Below are 20,760 nucleotides of genomic sequence, written 5' to 3'. Positions count from 1 at the left end.
GCTACAAAACAGCCTGTCTTGATCTTAGAGCACGGAGTGGTCTGGTGTGGGTCTAGTGTAGCCTAATGGAGGGAGAGAGGCACTTTCTGTTCCTCGCTGAGAAGTGAAGGCTGTATCATTTAGGAAATGGACCTACTGACAGGATCAGAACAAGGGAGTAATGACACCTTTAACTCCCATATTAAAATTTTGTGTTGAATTTTGTATGATCCATGACTACCTTTCAACTCAGATGAACACATTTGGCTCCATAAATACATTAAGTGTGCTATGAATCGGGTCCCCACATGTGTCTTCTAAACACTTTGTAATCACCCTGTTAAATTTGGTCGCTTTAATGTTCAGGTTGTGCATAACTGACCCAAACAAAATAAATTAATGAGAGAAATTATCCTAAAGCTGAAGGAGTCCTAGAAACTTTCAGTCAAATCTGGAAATCTAGAAGTGAGTTTCCTACCCATCCCAGTCCTACTCAGGACCCTCAGAAGTCGAGTTGACGACACTTTCAGCTACATTATTGCTTTTCGGGTTTTCGTCCCCGTCCTTCTCTCTGTGCCTTTCCACTGATACGACTGATCCCTGCTGCCAAAGTCCCAATGAACCTGTTAGCGACATTTCAACTCAGCTGCCCCTCTCAGCTTGGGGGTCACTGGTGCCCCCCTAACAGGGTTGCAATATTATATATGGTTTAAGGAGCCAGTATTTTAAATCCCTTTCAGATTTGGAGACAAGGCTTTCATTATAGCTATATTTGGCCCCAACTCAAGGTAATATTTCATATAGTCTGAACTATCACAAGGACTTATTCTCTTTGAAAAATAAATTCAAGATAAGTTCAAAAACATTTGTAAAGACCCTACACTTTGTCAGATAGGCTTAACTGCCTTTCAACTTCATCCACTGTCTACAAGTGACAGAAATGGAAAAGAAATAGGTTATGATGGGCCAAAAAATGGAAAATACAAATTCAAGTAAAATTAAAGTATGACAGCCACCACCTAGCAAATATTGTTTTAAATTTTACACTGGAGTTCTTTCTGTACAGCAGTATGAGAAATGATCTCAGACTTGACAAATAAATAACAGCCTCTGTCCATGGTACTAAATAACACCTTGCTTATCAACTCTTGTGAATCCTGCTATGATAAATGAATACCTTGCCACGAACAAAGAAAGGCTTAAAAATAAGTGATATTTTGCTGACACTTTTTGAACAAACCAAGGACGCACTGATGCCAGGGAAAGGATATTTGATACAAAAGGTCCCAGTGGAAATATTTATGGCTTGGGGAAGTAAAAGTAGCTTGGACCTGCCGTTACCTGTGGGGCTGGTGGTAAGGCACCTGTCCACAGTCTGCCTGTGTCATCATAGTATTGCAGACTGTTTAGTGTTTTGTTATTTCATACAGATTTACATTAGTTTGACGGTAATAAATTAGGTCAAGTCCTCTGAGGCTAATATTTATTGTGATGATCAGAAATCTATATGGAATATGTTCGCACACTTATTTTTCAAAACATGAACACCTGTGAATGTGCCGTTCCACATTGGAAGGATACACACTCCATACACTTATGTACTCCTATGTACAAGTCTATCTCTATATTTGTGCTGATTTGTAGATGTAAGTCATATAAATAGAAGCATGCATATGATTATATGTTTTTATGTATTTATATTTGTATATGAATAATGTGTTTGTATATGATATATATATCCATACATGGATTTGTATATTTATAACTAGATCCTGATGTAAGTAATAGTCAGGCAAATGACTACATATTCATGTGAATGTAGTCAGTATGACACAGAAAACATAAGGAATGTCAACATTATAATGTTGGATTGACAAATAGGAATTATTTACAGTACAATATAAACCTTGGGAAGGGGGGAGGGAGTCTTTATTTTCAAAGATTGTACTGATGCTCAAATCTATCTGAGCACAAGTTCTGGGGAGACCCATCCTTGGCCTCTGGATACCCCCAGTCGAGAGGGGAGAATACCTCCCCAGTCACTGACTCACATGTAAAGAATCCCATGACCCAAAGAAGAAGAAGTAGCTCATTCTGCCTGGCACACTGGTCGGAACTGCTGGCCAGGGCTGGTTCTTGGGGAGGGGCGAGTACCAGAGGTGAGGCAGAGCAGAGTTCCCAGCAGAGGTGCCTGAGTGGTCAGCATGGCATAGTTGTGTTCCTAGGCTCTCAGATGGTGGCAGACTGAGTGGTCTCTGAGTGGGGGCTGCCCCACCCCGGTTCTGTTTCTCATCACACTTGGCAGCTGGTCCACAGCCATGTTCATTCCAATGTCTCCCACCCTCCTGTTTCAGCTCATGCCCATGTCTGGTGCATCTTCTAAAGTGGGGCATAGCAGGTGCTGCTAATGGAGCCTGGTACTTATCATCATGTACATTTTGTGCATTTTGGTGATGATACTCCTTATGGTGATAAGAATCACGAGCATTCTGATTTATTGAACCCCCCTTCATTGAGTGTCTCTTGTGTGCCAGGAGCTGTTTTAAATCTGGTGATAGAGAGAGGAACACAATAAATAGGAAGCTGGCCTGTGTTCATATTCTGTTGGGTGGGGAAGAGATGAATGTTAAATCTTTAACCAAGTGCCCAAACACATCAGTAATGAGTTTGAGGCTGAACAGAAGATAGGGCGAGGGATAGAGAATGACAGCGGAGGGGTCTGTTCAGGATGTATTTCTCATGGCAGAGGAGGCAGCCCTGTGTGAAGGTCTCAAGGTAGAACATTCTGGAGAGGAAACAGCAGGTGCAAATCCTCTCCCTCGGTGAGTTGAGGACAGAGCCTTGTAGCAAGTGCCAATGTCAGAAGGAGCAGGGGTCAGAGCCTCACAGACACTGGGAGAAGTTCAGCTGCTTTCTTAAGTGTGAGGGGAACTGACCAGAGGGTTCCCAGAGGGTGCGGCACGGTCTGACTTTTGCTGTAGAGTCACCACCTTGGACGCTGTGCTGGACCTGGGAGCAGCCAGGAGGCTCACCAAGTGGAGTTGATGTTGGATAGCTCTGGGACATGGCGTTGGCAGTAGGGATGGAGTGGGTTCATGATAAATCTTGGAGTTGCAATTTGAGAGGACTAATGATTAGTTGGTTGTAGGAGGGAAAGGAAATCATCAAAACCTACCCCTCTATTTTTGCCTTGATTAACTCTGTGAATCATGATCAGATAACGGGACCCAAATATACCATCCATGTTGAGTGAAAAGCAGTACATCCAGAAGATTCAAACTACTCTGTATGACCCTGTGATGGTAGATTCAAGTCATTGTGATGGTGGAAACAAGACATTAAACGTTTGTCCAAACCCACAGAAAGTACAACATCAAGAGTGACCCTGATGGTAACGATGAGTTCATGCAGTTCATCAGTTTTGACCAATGCACCACCTGGTGGGGCTGCTGGGGTGGGGGAGGCTCTGTAGCATGGGAGGCAGGGTTTTAAGGGAAGTCCCTGCGCCTCCCACTCAGTTTGGTTGTGATGTTAAAACATCCTCTAAAAACTAAAATCTATACAAAATCAAAGGAAAACCCAACAATGGGTCCATCTGTCTTCCCATGTTGCAGATTTAATTGGTAGGATTTAGGAGGCTCTTCCAGTTTGGGCTTGAGCAATGGGCAGGATCCACGTGGCCTTATCAGGCAGGGGAAGTCACTGGTGGTAGAATCATATATGCATTTTCGATGGGTCACTTTAGTGGCCCTATGGAGGACTGTCTTAGTTTGGGTGTTATAACAAAGTACCATAGACTGGGGGGGAGGGCTTATAAACAAGAGACATGTATTGTCTCACGGTTGTGGAGCCCCGGAGTCTGAGACCAGGTGCCAGTGTGGTCCGTTCCTGGTGAGGACCTCTCTTGAGTTGTCTTCATGTGATGGAAAGAGGGAGGGCAGCTGTCTGGGGTCACTTTGATAAGGGTGCTGATCCCATCTTGGAGTCTCCACCCTCATGACTTTGTCACCTTCCAAAGGTCCCAGCTCCTAACACTGTCCCATTGTGGGTATGGTCTCAGCCTATGAATTTTTGGGGGTGGACACAAACATTCAGTCCATAGCACAAATGACCCAGCAACCACACTGTTGAGGATATGCCCCCCAGAAATGAAAGCAACGATTCTGATATTTGTACACTATGTTCATCACAGCATTACTCACAGTAGCCAAAACATGGAAGTGATTCAAGTGTCCACAGATGGGTGAACGGATAAACACATAGTGGCCTCTCTGTGCAGCCTGACGTTATTCAGCCTTCAGCAGGAAGGAAATTCACACACAGGCTGCACATGGACGAATCTCGAAGGCATTATGCTCAGTGAGCTAAGTGTGGGGGTTAGGACCTCAGCATGTGAATTCAGGGAGCACAGTTGTGTGTGTGCCATGAGGACCCCTGCCGACCCTCAGGAACAGCCCATCGGGAGGCCCTGGTGTGCTGGGCAAGAGTGACCACTCAGACACTGGGTGTCGGATCTGGGCTTGGGGAAGGTGAGATATATGTGGGCCCTGAGCGGGACCCTGGGGGCATTGGTGTTCAGGACAGAGGTCCACGGTGTTGGTGCTGAGCTGGGACAGGTCCTTGGACCCTGGAAGTCAGGCTTAACACAAGCCTCCTTCCTGCTGTTTCCGGGACAGTGGCTGAATAACAGGGAGACCGGCTTGTGTGTGTTTTGTGGATGGCGAGGGCAGAAATGCCAAGAGCACCTCATGTTCAGAATCCGTGGGTGCCGCGGATGTATTTCAAGAACAGGTACATGCCAACAAATGGAAATCACTTCCTGGTTCTGGCCATGAACTTGCCTATGTGCCTGGCCAGTGACTTCATTTCTGCAGGCTTCTCTTCTGACTGAATGAAAGAACTAATAATGCTGGTCATTCACATAGAGTTGTCATGGGAGTTAATAAGATTGGAGCTACAAGGAGCTTTGAATTTCATAGACAAAAATGGCCTGGAATGGAGTGACCCATCGATTGCTCACAGATGAGCCATTTACTTTATGGCTAACTCCCAGTCCCAGCGTACCTCTACCTGGCAGTGAGCATACATTTGAGTGAATAATTTCGGGACCCTGTTTTTCCTCAGGGATTCCCATCAATGATTTAACTTTCTTAAGTCAATCTTACTCTGAAGGTGAATTGGCTCCCCAGAAACATTTCAGAGTCCAATATGACATTTAGGGATTTGACAGCTGGAAAGGGGAGGGGCTGAGAGATGAGCTCCCAGGGGACGGGGCTTCGGGGCAGCTGGAGGATTTCCTGTCTGCCGTGTACCTGCTGCTCCCACAGATGTGGACGGTCGGATGTTTCCCAGCGATGCTTTCCTGCTCTGGTCACGATTGTATCCCCACACACACCGAGGATGCTGGGAACACAGGAGATTCTCAGTACTCAAGGGAGAGGGGACGGAGGAAGGGAGGTGTCCTCTGAGATATTTGAGCATCACACGTTAGTATTGACTGTGAAATTGTAATTGTATGTGTTATGGATCCTGAGCAGAGGTCTATCATAGATAGATGCCTGTGACCAGCAAACCATGGTTTCCAGACATCCGTCCATGGCCTTTGTATCTGGTTCCCTGTGGCCCACCGCTCTATGAAAGCTCCCGATTTCTCAGTTTGCCTTCACATCTTCAGATTTTATATCAAACAAACTTGTCAGAATTCTGCTTATGTGCAATTATTTGATTGAGGGAACGATGCTAAGCTCCATCCATCACTGACAGTAGAGCCCAGTGCAGTCAGCTTGGTGCCTGACCATTTTGTGTCTCGTGTGATTTCTTCTCTTTCGTGTTTCTCAAGTATTGAAGAAGCCCAAATACATTTTCTACCATTTTGCTGCTATTCTGTATTTTTGGTGTGCACGTTAAAAGATGAGAAAGGATGGCACCCAATAATCTTCTGCTTAGTGAAATATTTTGAAAATGGTTAGAAACAGAACTTGTGTAACTTCTTCCCCAGACATTTATGTGGACACCTTTCCCGAGAGGGCCATACCCCACCCACACGACTCCTGCTGGTCCTTCAGAGCCTGGTCGCTCTCGCTGCCCCTGCGGTGCCCCCAGCTCCATTGGGACTGCACTTGCTTCTGGAACACATTTCTCCTCCCTCGGGCAGAGCTCGTCCCATATTGTAACAGGCCTCTCTCAGTGTCTGCCCATGTGATGGGATTCTTATATTTATAGACTAATAATCAGTGAAAATGCTTATTAAATTGCTAACGTTTGGCAATTGATCAGCATGTGCTAGGTTTGGGATAAGGCATTTACACGATTATCTCATTTACTTCTGGAACAACCCTAGGGGTAGAATCTATTCCTCTTTCCTAGATAGTAAAATTGTGTCCTGTTTATTTTAAAATTGGAATGAGGACAAACTCAGAGGATTGTAATATTAACAGCTAATATTTAGGGACTTACTTTGTCCCAGAAATATGTTTTCCTTTATACTTAAGCTGTTTGTGTTTTTAAAATGCTTTTCAAATTAAAAGTTAGCCTATGTTCACTGAGAGCTTCATTTGATACCCCTTGTCCCTGACCCATATGTTCACTCCTGTTGCCACACCTCCCTAGGAATAACCTCCGATACAAATCCACCGTTGGTCATTCTAGGCTTTGCTCTGCATTTATAAATGTACAGTGCCAACATATCTTAACCTCGGACGAGCAGCGTACATCACCGGGCACGATGCTGACACACAGCGGGCTCTCTATAGAAGCATGTCTTGGATAAATATTAAAGAATACACTTTCAAAAATGAGAAACCCATGGACAGTTTTCCTCTTTCTCTTTATTTTTGAATGAGTTTTTTCCATTTTAGCATCTAAGAGTCCCTAGTATCAATAAATGAGGACTTAGTTAAGTCATTCCTCAGTCGACGCATGGTCAGGTTACTTGAGCCAGTGAGTAGAGCTCTAGTCTCCCATCATCACATGATCCTGTGTCTGTGAAATCGTCGTGTTGGGATTCCCTATCCTGTTAAGTGCGTGGGCAGGTGAGTGCCTGTGCTGGGATCTCTGAGGCGGGTCACGGTTGTCATGCTCCTTGCTGGTTTGAGAAGAGTTCCCGGTGACAGTGGTGCCCTGGTTCCGTGGCATCCGCAGGCCTGACCCTGCCCCCCCCCCATTCAAAGGATGGCTTCGCATTCCACCTCCCGTGGCTCTTACAATGGAGCGTTTCCCCGTGATGAGTGCCAGGAAGCCTCCTGCTGCTTTGAGACTTGGAGGACAGGTGGAAGGAGCGGCCAACGAGTCTGGCTGGCACAGCAGCCCAACACCAGGCTGTCTGAGTCCACCGCCCCCTGCCAGCCTCCCTGCTGCGGATCTGGGCCTGCCATCCCCTTGTCTGTCCGTCGGCCCAGCCCCCAGTGAGCGCCGGCCCGGCCTGGCCGCCTTCTGGCTCGGGAGCCAGCCTGACTGCAGAATCAGTGCTGATGTTCTTCGCCTCCATGGCCTCGGGAAAGTGGCTCCTCCTCCCAGGGATCTTGAAATCGGCCGTGCCAGAAGTCTGGCCGCCGAGCTTGGCCGTGGCCAGTGGCCGGAGCTGCTGTGCGCGTGTCAGCTGCTTCCTCCGTGGGCTCTGGGGTGGGGGCGTCCGCATCTCCTCCTGCAGGTGTTAGTAGCACCCCACCCCGGCACTCACGGAGGCGGGACCAGCGTCCCCCCGGAGGGAAGAGAGTCGCTGCATGTGTGCGTGCTTCCCACCCAGGCCCAGAGCCACCTCTAAAAATACCTGCCGCGAGCTGGAGAAACCCCCACACGTAAAATGCCTATGGATTCACACCAGAGATGCAGCCGTTCCGTCTTCTCTGGAAGATTAAAATAGGGTAATGCCTTATGCCAAGGGAAGAGCGGGGTAGCTTTCACAGTTCATGTTTGGAGCTTGGGGAATAAGCTGATTCTTGCAAGGCTGTGTCTGGTTCAGGTATAGATTATGAGCACAGAAAATCAGGCAGAATTCTCTGTCTTATGTCAATTAGCATAAATTAGTGCGGTCTTCTCCTAATTGAAATGAGACTCCGTGCTAATGATGATGAATTCACAGTGTATTGGGTTTTATTCCCTTGTACATTGTGACTGTGTTTTTAATGGGTGTTTCTCAGGGAAGATGGTCTGGTGTCGATCAGATGCCGTCAGGCCGAGGCCACGGACGTCCGCATCCCTGTAACGGAGTCTACGGGTGGGAGCAGGGCGGGCATGGAGGTGTGGAAGCTGCTGGAGGGCGTGAAGGCGGCAGCGGATGGCCACCGTCCTGGAACATGGACGGGCACAGACCAGAACTGCCCTTGACGGAGCCCCAGCCCAGCACCGGGCACCACGCTGTGTCGAATACGCGCAACTTCACTCATTCCCAGCCAGGCCCCGCCCGCTTTTGTCGATGAGGTTGGACAGGGAGCAAGGCCCAGAAGGGGAAGTGCCAGCCGGGCTCCCAGGCTCACGGCCGCAGGGGAGGAAGCCCACGGAATGGCCAGAATGCCCCCACCACCGTCAGGGCCTCAGCCTCCCACTCCCGGGGGAGCTGCTTACCTGCTGGCTCACAGGAGAGACACCCAGCGCTGTCCACACCCCGCTGCTCCCGTGGGGCTCAGTGTCACACTCGTGCATCAGGACGGGGAGCCTGGGACAGGGCTGAACGCAGGCTGATCACAATGCTGACGTAATGGCGTCTTTGTCCTCACCGTGGCCACCCTTGTCGCCTGATGGGCTGCATCTCCTCCCGCCTCTGCTCAGGGGGCCTCCCCTCCATGGCCACCAAGTGGTCCAGACGCTCTGGAGTTTGGGCCGAGGGACCGGAGCTTCTCCCTTTGCCGTGGCTCCTCCCTGCACCCCAGAAAACTCGGATGCGGTCCCTTGTGCCTTCAGACCAGACACTGTGAGTGCCTCGCTGCTCCCCTTTTCCTCATCGGTGCATCTTCTTCAACGAGTGCAGCTCTGCGGCCCCTGTGCTGTGTCTCCTTCAGCCTGCAGTCACCTCAGCCAGGGCTGGCCTCTCCACGAGGAAGGGCGTCGCACAGATTTCTGCTCACGCGAACTAGCATGGCACCAAGCACATCAGTGGGTCCAAACTCCCATGAGCGGATCAAAGGGAATTTGAAGCGGGACGTTAGTGCACTGATACTCTGAGGACCGACGGTTATTACATGCGCAGCCCTGTGCTTGGTGTTTGGCTGGAGGTCCACTGCCGGGGACGCCTCCTTTGGTCCTCAGACGTGTTATTACTGTGGGGCCATGCACCTTCCTCCCACTACCATTGGGTAAGTACTGATTCACGTCCAGCAGCTCACCTTTCTGTGAAACTGCTTCCATGTGTTTTAGGCAAATAAATGGTGGGAATGTGTACGTTCACGGTGCTTTGCCTAATGTCTGGTAGCGTCCCCAACCTTGAACGGGCATCTGTCCTTGGGCTTCAGCACAGAGTGAACCCGGGAGCCCGGGTGTCAGCTGCAGTGCACTCAGGGAGGGAAGACTCCAGTGTGGACAGTTAAGGAGTTCAGAGGAAACGTCCTCATCATGAGGTCAGCAGGCCGCCATTAACATCGGTCACTGGTCTGGGTTTAAAGGCCATCTGGGAATATCTTCCTGATTGTGAGGATGACCATGTCTGTGATCCATGTAAATTGGGAAATAGCGCTTTGATCCAGCTGCCCTCCATGCGCCAGGCGGTTGGTTCCCTCACCGAAATCTTCACTTCTTCTGCACTCCAGACTCCAAGCATGTGGAGTTTCGGGTGCTCCTGGGGTCATTCACCTCATGGCAGAGTTGGGCTTCCCGAGGATGCTCCCCGAGGATGCGCATGCTGTGGAGGACGGGAAAACCTTCCCAGATCATCCCTGCCGCTCAGGCAGAAGGCTCCCATGGACCTTTCCAGGAAATACAGAGTGAGTCACTTTGTGTCCTGGGCTCAGAATACAGAGAATGACAGTTTCTCACCTATGATCTTGCTGGAAATAATTTAAGGATAAGGCCTGGAAGCATTAATGGTGGACTCTGGAATGGCATTTGCCTAAGACTTGGACTCTGGAGAAGTTAATATGCCAGGGGCCAAACTGACGCCTTTCCTCAGGCTCCTGGTGACCTTCAACCCACAGAATTTCAGCTCTCTGAGGGTATCAGTTCCTGCGCTCTTGGTGTTATTGTGCAATCGCTGTGCTTTGAACTTTGTGGATGATTCCGAGCATATCCAACCTGTGATCGGGATTAGATGTATGGAGAAAGTCCTACGTTTGTGGGTCGCTTTTGGTGCAAATTCAGGTTAGCACTTCACAATGAGTGGTGAAAACCAGTTTCTGATTTACCTCCTGCTCCAACAGCCCTTGTAGGGGCGGGAGGGGTAGTGGTCTTGGCTGAGGGTGGACTTACAGGTAAATCCGGTTCTCCTAAGTGCATGGCTCTGAAGTCATGGCTGCCCTGGGTCCCAGGTGGCCCCCTCTCCTAGTCCCCCTCTCCAGCTCTGTGGTCCACTGGGGAGCCCTGAGCTGTCACCTCTTTCTTCCCCGTAGACACATGTGCCTCCCAAAGTCCCCAGGAGGAGTTCCGTTTCTGCTCTGTCCTGTCATCGTGAGGAGAGCTGGGGCCAGGGGACATCAGGCTCCTCTTCCATTGTGTGGCCTCCTGCAGGTCCTTTAATGCCAGCCGCGGCCGTGGCCGTATCCACAGAGGAGGTGGCAAGGGGTTTCCACCATTACCTGGAGCATGCTCAGCATCGTATCCATAGTGAGCCATGGAGAAGGTAGATAGTGCTGTGCCTTCTGAAACCCAGACCAGCACAGGGGAACTTGGAAACTGGAGTGAAGTTCCTGGGATGTCGCTCTGTACCCGAGCAAGAGATCCTCATTTCCCGTCTCCTACAGACCCTCACTCGGGGGTGGAGTGTGTGTTTATAGCTTTTACCTGTGCACTGGTCGCAGGCGCCCTCTACGAATGTTGCAGGGATGCCACTTTGGTGGGTGCCCGGCCCCAGGCCTCCGTCCTGGAACACATCTGTGTGCTTCCTAGACTGTGGTCTGGCATGGCGGCAGAGGGAGCCAGCCCCGTGCACGCGGTCACGCTGTCTCCTTCGAAGTCGCTGACTCCCCCGTGTTCTGGACTCACCCGCTTGCGATGCAGAGTAGTTCAGCTCTGGGCTCCCCTCAGCACATCAGGAGGTGGATGTGCTGTCCGTCTTGCCCCACAGCCAGAGTGGACACGGCACCTCATGGCCTGTCCGTGTGGGGGTGTGGGGGCAGCGCAGCTATTTACCACCCCTGATACGAACAGCCTGGTCTCCAAGAAGTCAGAAGAGTTCCGAGTCCAGTTTGCTTTAAAGGACAATTCCGCCTTCTCTGGCATGTCCGTCAAGCCCCTCTCTCCCTCATCACCTCTGCCCGCAAACACACATGCACCTGCTGGGTTGGGCGCGAGCATGGACGTACGGACTCCCCGCCTGTCCCCGACCGGCCCCTCCTGGCTACCAAGGCAGTCCCACCAAAGAATATCTAACACTGCCCGCCTCCCCCTCAGAAACCATCCTTGGCTTCTGATTTTATATTAAAAATAAATCTCAGCTCCTCTATGATTTTCGGTTTCCTTCCCAAACTGTCTGCGATGTACCCCCCACTGCGTCAGACATTGGCTCCGCCAGCCCCGTCCTCCAGGCAGACTCCTCCCTCGTCCCTGGCTGTCTGCCTTCTTCCATGCCCGTGCTCTGACTGTGGTGCTGCTGCCCTATCTTTCTCTCTAGTGAAAGCCCTACTTGTCCTTCAGGACTCAGTCTGGATGCTGTCTCTTCTGTGAGCCCTTCGCTGCTTCTTGGGGCTGGGGGAGAAGGAGGCTGGCGTCTCCCCGAGTGCCCGGTGCTGGCCGCCTGATGGGCTGCTTGAACCACTTGTCACTCAGCCTCCCATCCCCACATGGAGGATGCCAGTGTCCCCATTCTAGAGCCCCAGGGGCAAGGTGCCTGCCCAGAGTGACCTGGCCCCAAAGTCTGCTTCTTTCCCACGAAGAACGCAAATCTTGGAAACAATTGCTCTTGTGTTTATTGTTGTAATTTCCCGACGTGACTGTGAATGCCGTGACCCCCGAACATCTTGGTCTGTCTTGCAGAGTCTGACAGAGGGATGGGTCTGCGTCCTGAGGATGGTCAGTGATTATAGGCTTAGTGTTTGTACTGAAGGAGAATATCCTTTTGCTCATGACTATTTGTGCCTAAAGCAGATATAACAGAGTTGTAATCAAAGTAAAGGCTTAGATACTAAATTAGGTGATAAAATACACCATTTATTTCAGCTAAGTAATTTGTGTTGAGCCATACATAGTCATGAAAACATATTTAATGTGTGCATGTGCCTGTGACAGACAGCGTTAGTTTACTGAAATGTAATGTAGGAAGTATTTGCTAGGTGGTTTCTTTACAGAGACATTTGCTCAGACGTGGGGTTGGCTGGCCGAGTACTGAGAGGGCCACCTGTGTCTGTGGGGCCAGTGGACGCTGCTGGATGATGCCCCAGTCCCTCCGGCGGCCGGTGTGAAGTGTGCGCCTGCAGCCTGAGACCCCTTAGTAACGGCCTCTCTCTCTTCTGTTTGCAGAGTCCCAGTGCACCCTCTGCGGGGAGCCGGAAGGTGAGTGTGCTTCACCTTATCACCCCTGCCTCCGGTGGGCATGGCGGGGGCACCACAGTGACCGACGGCGGTACGCGTGTCCAAGTGCGCGCTCTCCACGGTGTTTGATGGAAACTGGGTAAAACCATCAGCATGGTGTGCAGGATGAGCTTTAGGCAAGAGGAGGTAATCTCTAAAGGAAAATTGAATCACAACCAAATTACAACACTTTCCTTTTTGTTTTGGATTTAGAAATTTTGATCAGGCTTCTCCAGGTAATAAATGCCGACATTAGAAATACGTATTTCTTGGCTTTAAATACATTAGTGAAAAGTGCTGATGAGCCTCATATGAAATGAGACCTCGGAAAACCATTCCGTATTGATGAGTAAATCTGAGAGGTGCAGCAGGAACTGTGCTGGTAATCAGTGACATTAAACAATGCACGATAATTCAAATTTCCTGCGTCTGAGATACTTTTAGAAGTAGAGCTCCTGAATGTGTGATTTAACTATGTTCCAAAATAGTTAAAGCCAAAATCTGTCCTATTTCTCAGAGTCACAACAGAAAAGAATAAAGGGAATGTGGTTAGCACGTGACCTCCATTAACGGGGGCTCAGAATTCACCAGAGTTTTGATTTTCAGGGTCAGAGCAGCTGGTTTCGGGCCTCACCGCAGTGTGGAGTGATGGCCTCTGGAGTCCAGGGTCCCAAAACGCCTGAATATGCATGACTAGTATGTGCACCGTGCCACGCAAACGTCATCATATTCACTGCAAAGATTTGTACCCATGAGATGAAAGAGAAAGGTGACTATCGGGTTAACTTAGAAATTCCATCAAACACTCTGTGGCTTCCATTTTGTGGTTGAGATACGACTAAGTCTTCAAACTTCTCGCTGTGCTGGGTAAGGAATATATCATGTGGAGATACGGCCGGGCAAAGCGCATTAACTCAAATCGTCACGGTTGCATGAAGCCTGGGAGCCCGGTGTTTCCGGGGTTTTGGAGTGGAGGCCGCTGGGAGGCCACAGGGAGGCCACGGGGAGCAGGTTTCTGCTCTGAGCAGCACCCTTCTGGCCGGGAGGGTGCGGTGGGTGCCCGCAGTGTTCTCCAGCTTGTGTGTGCCCTCCGGGCATTTGGGCATTTTATTCTTTCTTGTCGTGGTAACTTCGGTGTCTGTCCCACGCCGGGAATGTGCGCGTTGCACGCTGCCGTCCTGTGCAGTCGTCTTTGCTGCCCTCACGACACACGCAGTTTTTGCTGAGAGTCTTCACTGTGCTCCGGGTCCTGGAGCAATCCCGAAGTCTCAGCCGCTCCTGCCTTGTGGCTGATCCAACTGCATCCTGCTTTCCCGCCTACCTGTTCCTACTCAAAACGTCTGTTGTCTGCGAAGTCTGTGTGCGTTGTGTGGAGTCTGGGTCTTAGCTTTTGCCTGCTTCTCGCGGTCCTAAAAGAGCAGATTGGGTTCTGACAAATCAGTCCAGCGCGTGTGGTTGGGTGAGGGTGTGGGGTTGAATCACGGCGGTGTTCCCTGGGGAGTCCTCGCCCAGGGACAGGTGTTTGTGTGTTCCTGTGATACCCCTGGTGGCAGGGCCCCTGAAGCTGACCTCCCCGCAGGGGCAGGGCTGCATCCTTCCCCCCCGGCTCCCTGGGAGTGCTCCATGTCCAGAGCTCCCGGCCCCACCCTGTCAGACGTCAGATCTGCCTCTGCCCGTCCTGCACAGTGCCCGGCACATCCCCCAGCATTCTGCTGGTGCTCAGCGTCCACATCCCAGAGAGCGTCAACCCCACACCAAAGGTGTACGAATGTCGGGAAAGGAGAGAAGAGATGTGCCCCTCCTTGTTCTGGGGGCAGACCAAGACCTGCTTTACTCAGTCAGAGAATGGTCCAAGACGCCCACGCCGAGGAGACCGTGAGGGTCGGGGAGACTGCGGCTGTGTTTGTGGGGCCCGTCCCTTTACCACCCTGATCTGCAGCCAGCCCAGCCTTTCAGATATGCAAGTGCACTTGCTCCAAATCAGAGAAAGGGAGGAAAGATTTGATGGCATGGTCTCAGCTGGGCTTTATTTTTTGAAAAGCACTACCATGCATATTCATACATTTTTAAATCATTTAAGTAATTAGTCTAAGTGAGAGCTGCCTGGGTGCAGTGAGTGGAATCTGAAATCAGCTTTTTTGTTTGGTAATTTCTCCAGCAGCTTCTATCAGTTAACTCATAAAGGCCGCTGAACAGAAAGGATCAGAGCCAGAGGCTGGCGCACATCGCAGACTCAGATCCTGTGCGTTGTGCTCATTCCATCCACAAGGTTAAGGCCTCAACTCATTAAGCTTCTCTCTTTCTTGTCAGAAAGCTGTTAACAGTCTTTCTCTGCTAAACTAGTGAAGTGGGAAACACCTATTTGCATTTTAATGATTGGTTCTCTTGGAGGGAGCTAGTTGGATACAGACAGAATAATTAGCATTGTCTCAGATGATAATATCCGTCAGGCAGTGAGACTAAGAGCAAAGTTTATGGGGTGCTGGAGACCTCAGGATGTGACGAGTGAGGATCCCTGCAAAGGTGTGGCCTGTTTTGCAGAGAACATAAATTTGTAATTGTACATAACATGTAGATCGCAGTTTCAGTATGTAGATTTGCTTATGCTTTCTACCTTGCATGGTTTCTGAAATTAGGACAACTATGATTTTGAGAGGAAAATGTTTAATGGAATTCGTTGTTAATTTATTGGTATCTTTCTTCCTACCAAGAATGTACAGACAGGTAACTCTGAAATGGGGGGGGTGCTGCAAGATGGAGGAGCTCGTCACTCGACCAGAATCACCTGCCATTTGCAGGGATACGCTCACCAGAGTGTTCTGCCAAACTAGAGACCAATTAAAAACGTTTAAAATCTACTAAGAGCAATCTTGTTATAATGGTTTGCTACAGGACTTCGTGGTAGGATTGTCTCAATGTGTGTTGTGTTCTTTGTGGTTCTTGTCGTCTTTCCAATGTTGGAGTGATATTATCTAGCAAAAAGATCATTTTGCTAGTTTATCTTGACACTGCAAGCATCTCTGAAGTTTTCACATGATATAACCAATCCATTTAATATAGGAAAATAATTTAAGAGTATATGATACTTTTCAGACTTTACTGACAGATGCATGACACAGCACTTGCTTTCCAACTAGACCACAGGGAATATTATGGTAGAACCACAGACGTAAATTCAGGGATGTGCCCATTTGTGTACGTTTTGATGGCTCAAGTTGCCCTCCTAGCAAATAGATTTTCTAATGTGGGAAGACAGATAATGGTGCCTGGAAGTGTTTAGGAAAACTTATTTGAGATCCCTTACAATGTAATAACAGTATCTTACATCTGTGTTATTTAACCCAATTAAAACTAAGGAATAAAATAAGCTATTATAATATAAATTTGGTACAAAGGAATAATGCTCCAAAATGTTAGGATGGATTTTAGCATGAAGGATTTTTCATAATAGATGCCTTAAGATTATAACTTCAAAAGAAGTAGAGTGTTTATGGAGGCATCAACATATATTGGGGTGTTTGGAAAATGTTATTTGTAGAAATTCTGGTTGTAAAGCAAAACTCAGGTTCAAAAAAAATCACGAAAAGGTTAAGATAGAGACTTTCATTTTAAACCTGTTTTGTTTTGTTTTGGTTTTGGTTTTTACTTTGATCATTTCAGGACACAAACTGCATACTGCTCTTAGAATTTGGGGCAGACTCTTATATATCGCTACAGATAGAAGGAACCCCAGCTACCTCTTCTGTTCCTCACTCATGAGTAAGAAAAAATGGCAAATGTTTCCTGTATTTACTAGCATTGTGTTCTTGGTTTTTTTAATACAAGTGTTCAAGATTTTCCTCACAAATGACTCTAAAGGATCTAAAACTTCCATACTGTTTTTGCTCCTTAACTGAGTAGGTGTCATCCTGAGGTTTTAAGGTCTCTCAGCGATTGGGGAAGAATAGGAAGGCTGCTTTTTAAAGCCTGGGCATCGTGGGTTTGGGAAGAAGCCTTTCAGCCCCACCTCCACTCTCACAGAAGTGGAGGGCATCCGTGCTTCACCTACAGCTTCTGCCCCTCTCGTTTGGAGATCAGACCTCGTTAATTATATGCTTTGGATAAAAATGGTCTTTTCTGTTTGCTATTCTTGGAGGTTTGTGGTAGATAACCAGCATTTATTAAGTTCTCAACATGTGCCAGGCACTCTAGAAAAAATTAGCGTTGCTTAGGAACTGAAGAATTCAACTGGCTTTTGAGAGAAAACAATTCCATTCCAACCGATCTGTCTTCTGGGACCTTAGGATGGTTAGTGTTTTAGTACAAATCAGAAAATATTGTGGAGGATACAAGAAGGAAAACCGTTGGTCTTAAAAGGCCAGGATGGAGGGCATCAGAAGGTTCTGCTCCTCCCACTGTGAGGTCATGAAACAGCTGTGTGTCATGGTTGCTTTTGGTGCAAACCTGAGCTTCGGTGAAGGAAAGGCGATCATCAGGTTCCCCAGAATAAAGAAAGACTTTTAAACCAGAGGATAGGCAAGATTCAAGGCCACATTAGCTGCTGAGACATAAGCCCCAGAAGGACTTATGGGGGGATACTCTGGCAGGTGTGGGATGTGGGAGCACCTGCAACCATGCCCATGGGAGGTGCTGGGACTCTGTCCCCGGAATGAAACCCGGAATCTCAACGTGTTTCTCCATGTGTGAGAAAAAGACTAGAAAACACTGACCAAGAGAGTATAAAGAAAGCTGGTCACATTTCCAGGGTTATGGGTAGAATATAAAGTCACCAGCAAGAAACACATGCTGGAGGCATGGGGAATGAACGTGAAAATTGTTCCCAAATCAATTAGGATGCTATCAGAACCCAAGGGCTGTGGCAGAATCAAAATCACACATTATCTACAGAATCTTTGACAACATAGGACTCCCCCTTTCCTAAAAAAGACAATAAAAGATTATAACCCATATAAAGACATTTCAAGGGGATGAGTACACATGGCAGGAGACTAAGCAACGAGTGCCAGAAATAGTGGCTTGCACAGATACTGGGTGTGTGGAAAATTACTAACTTGGTGTTTAAAAGGAAAAGAAACCATAATGAAATAACTATCTAGTATGACAAAAAGACAGATTAAAAAACAAACAGCATATCCAAAGCCAAGAAATGTCATTTAAATTCATGACTGTGTCCATCTATCATAAAGCAGATTAGACAGAGCTGAACAGAGAATGAGCAAACCAGAAGACAGATATGAGGATATTACCCAGAGTTTTGCATCAAAATCCTGAGGGTGACATGAGACACAAATGAAGAAGCATGGGGGATGCCCTGAGAAACACAAGCCCGTGTTTGCAGATAAATGAGACACTGAGTCCATAGTCTCTCATGGTTCATTTGGACTCTGAAAAACAGACTGAGGGTTCTAGAGGGGAGGGGGTGGGGGATGGGTTAGCCTGGTGATGGGTATTAAAGAGGGCACATACTGCGTGGAGCACTGGGTGTTATGTGCAAACAATGAATCATGGAACACTACATCAAAAACTAATGATGTCGTGTATGGTGATTAACATAACATAATAAAATTTTTAAAAAATGTTAAAAAAAAAAAAACGAGACACTGAGGAGAACAGAGGACAGGCATTGCTCAGAAGGAAAGGCTGAGATTTATTTTAGAACTAAAGAAATCTTTTGTGCCTTTTTGATCTAAAAACTCCTGATGCTAAAACTAAGTAAATAAAAACACATGCACATCCAATGAAGTGAAACTGTGGAGTATAAGAGACAACTTAATATCCCCAAAGAGAATGTACAGATTATTTATGGTGCAGTGACTCCCAGAGGCTTCTCATCATGAAAACGGGTGCTGGACGGCTTTGCAATAATACCTCAGAATTGCTGAGACGATGTAGGGGGACGAGGGGGACGTGAGAAAACAGCACCTGTTCAATGTAAAGTGGAATAAAAGAGAAGGGGAGAGACGGAGACCAAAGGAAGAAAGTTTCAGGTAACACAAAATACAGGATGGAAATGCCTCCAGGATTGTTATAGATAAATGAAGTCACTATTTAGTGAAAAAATGATACTCTAAGAAGCCAAAGCAATCATCTACTTTAGAATAGACTTGAAATATGGAAAGCAAAAAAGTAAACTGAGGATTGCAAGGAGAAACTGACAGGTCCCAAATCCTGCTAGGAGACGGCTTATCTGCACGCACAGGGTCCAGTGGGGCAAGTCGGTCGCACCAGGTGGGAGCAGAGGACTCTCAGAGTGGCTCCTTGGGCCTGGGCATCCTGGATGGGAGCACAGTGTGCTGTCTGCTCAGGGACTCTGGCCAAGTTCCGAACGTCTACCTGTTCATGTGCATGCAGTTCTTTTATACTTGTGGCTTATGGGACATTCCAGCAGGTGCTTACACAAACCACCCAAGATTTACTGGAAATGTTTGCAGAAATCTAGGACCCTTTTGGTTTCAAGATGGGCACAGATTCACATGTTCTCTTGGTGGAGGGTGTGAAGCAAGAAGCAGCTTCTCTGCTGTCCCCTTTGTGGGGTCCCCAAAAGTTTAGAGAACCCAGCCTCCTTGCCCAGCTGTGAACGTCTGCTCCCCTGGCATGTTCTATTGTTTCCTGCTTCAAATGCTGGCAGAGCCCCTCACTGTCCACCACAGGCATCCCACATTCAGAGTCTTTCGTAAATGCCACAACTTCCCTTCCTGCCCACATTTAACCACAGGCCACACATGCCCCCTGTATTTGGGTCCCCATCTGAGGACTTTGTGCTCCATGAGCACTTTCTGGACTTGGAAGGATTTACAGCAGTGTGATGGGCACAGCAAGGGGGTAGTGCATGGGGACCACGTGCGCGCATGTGTGTGTGTATGGACACATATGTGTCTGTGTGTGCATATACGTGTGTGCATGTGTGTGTCTGTAATGTATGCATGTGTCTGTGTGCGTGTCTGTGTACATGTCTGTGTGTGTGTGTGTGTGTGAGATGTGAACACAGAAGGGACGCAAGGAGTGGCTTACATTTGTTATCTCAGTAGATGTTAGGGTTTGCATGGATGGAGGCAGAGGGGACATGTAATATTTTTTATTAAAAATAGAGAAATCTGGGAACAGACTTGCAGGGTCAGTTCAAGCCCCAGCTGCTGATGAGCCCTGTGGCCTCCCCTCAGAGACCCTCTGTCATGCCTTGTCCTTTACACTCCTTCCAAGTTTCCTCCTCTGTGGCTGCTGCTGGGGCACGAGCTGCCTCACCCCCATGGTAGGGCAGCATGAGCCGAGGGACTGCGTCATTTGTGTTCACACCTGGGGCCTAGACAGCCCTGTACACATCACAGCTGCGTGTTTTTGAGCCAAATGCATAAAACTGACCATCCAGACATCTGGTCTCATCACCAACAAAGGCAGTTTTTGTCAGCCACACTTAGAATCAGAGGTGAAACCATAGTCACTAAATATGATAAGATAGAGTGAGAATGGGGAGCGTTGCATGGACCATCTGGTGTCTGGGACGCGGTCACAATTAGGCATCTATGCAGAAAGATATAAAATGCACAAATGAACCCTGATTTGCATGTTTCGTGTTTTTGGATTATCCAGTATCTGAGAGTCAGGCATTCCCAGCCTGCACTGAAGCAATTTTACCTCATTAATGCTCAAGGAATAAATAAATGCTCGATTTTTCTGGTTGCTGAGCAATTTAAATATCAGGTTTCAGATTTAGTATGTTTAGGTAAAGTACCGTCTATTCTCTTGTTGCTAAACCCGCGCCTGTTTGCCATACTTTGAAGCCTATTCGGGAGATGAAAGGACATACGGAATATGTGCGGTTGAGTACATAGAGGAAGAGGGAACTAGAGTCCCTCGTAGAATTCATAATAAGCTCCTTTCCCATATTGAAAAGGGCTCTAGAGAGACGTTTCGCATGAGGAGAGGACCTGACATTCATCTTCAGGTTTGGATGTTGTCCGCTTTGAAAGCAAGAGTTCTGTTGTAATACTTGAGTATCAGCCATGCCATCTTGTGAGATGAGCGTGAAACCCCCCAAACGTGGTGTCTTCGCGTTGCTGTGCTGAGAGTTACTCATCCTAAGGAAAACCTTCCCACCTCCCGAAGCTGCAGGAAGGCAGAGACGCCGAGTGC

At 48.2% G+C, this 20,760-nt stretch overlaps 1 protein-coding gene across 1 annotated transcript in view; it reads left to right on the top strand.

Moving 5' to 3' along the window:
- The window catches only part of DLGAP2 (DLG associated protein 2), an 808,900-nt gene that overhangs the window by 432,692 nt on the left and 355,448 nt on the right, over positions 1-20,760 (top strand). Inside the window, exon 4 of the mRNA XM_035726383.1 lies at positions 12,580-12,612. Coding sequence (XP_035582276.1) covers positions 12,580-12,612 — 33 coding nt within the window. The remainder of the gene's footprint in view (positions 1-12,579; positions 12,613-20,760) is intronic.

This window comes from Zalophus californianus, chromosome 2, assembly GCF_009762305.2.
Source record: "Zalophus californianus isolate mZalCal1 chromosome 2, mZalCal1.pri.v2, whole genome shotgun sequence".
Lineage (NCBI taxonomy): Eukaryota > Metazoa > Chordata > Mammalia > Carnivora > Otariidae > Zalophus > Zalophus californianus.
Note: the sequence above shows the minus strand (reverse complement) of the source record. Positions and strands in the feature narration are given on the sequence as shown.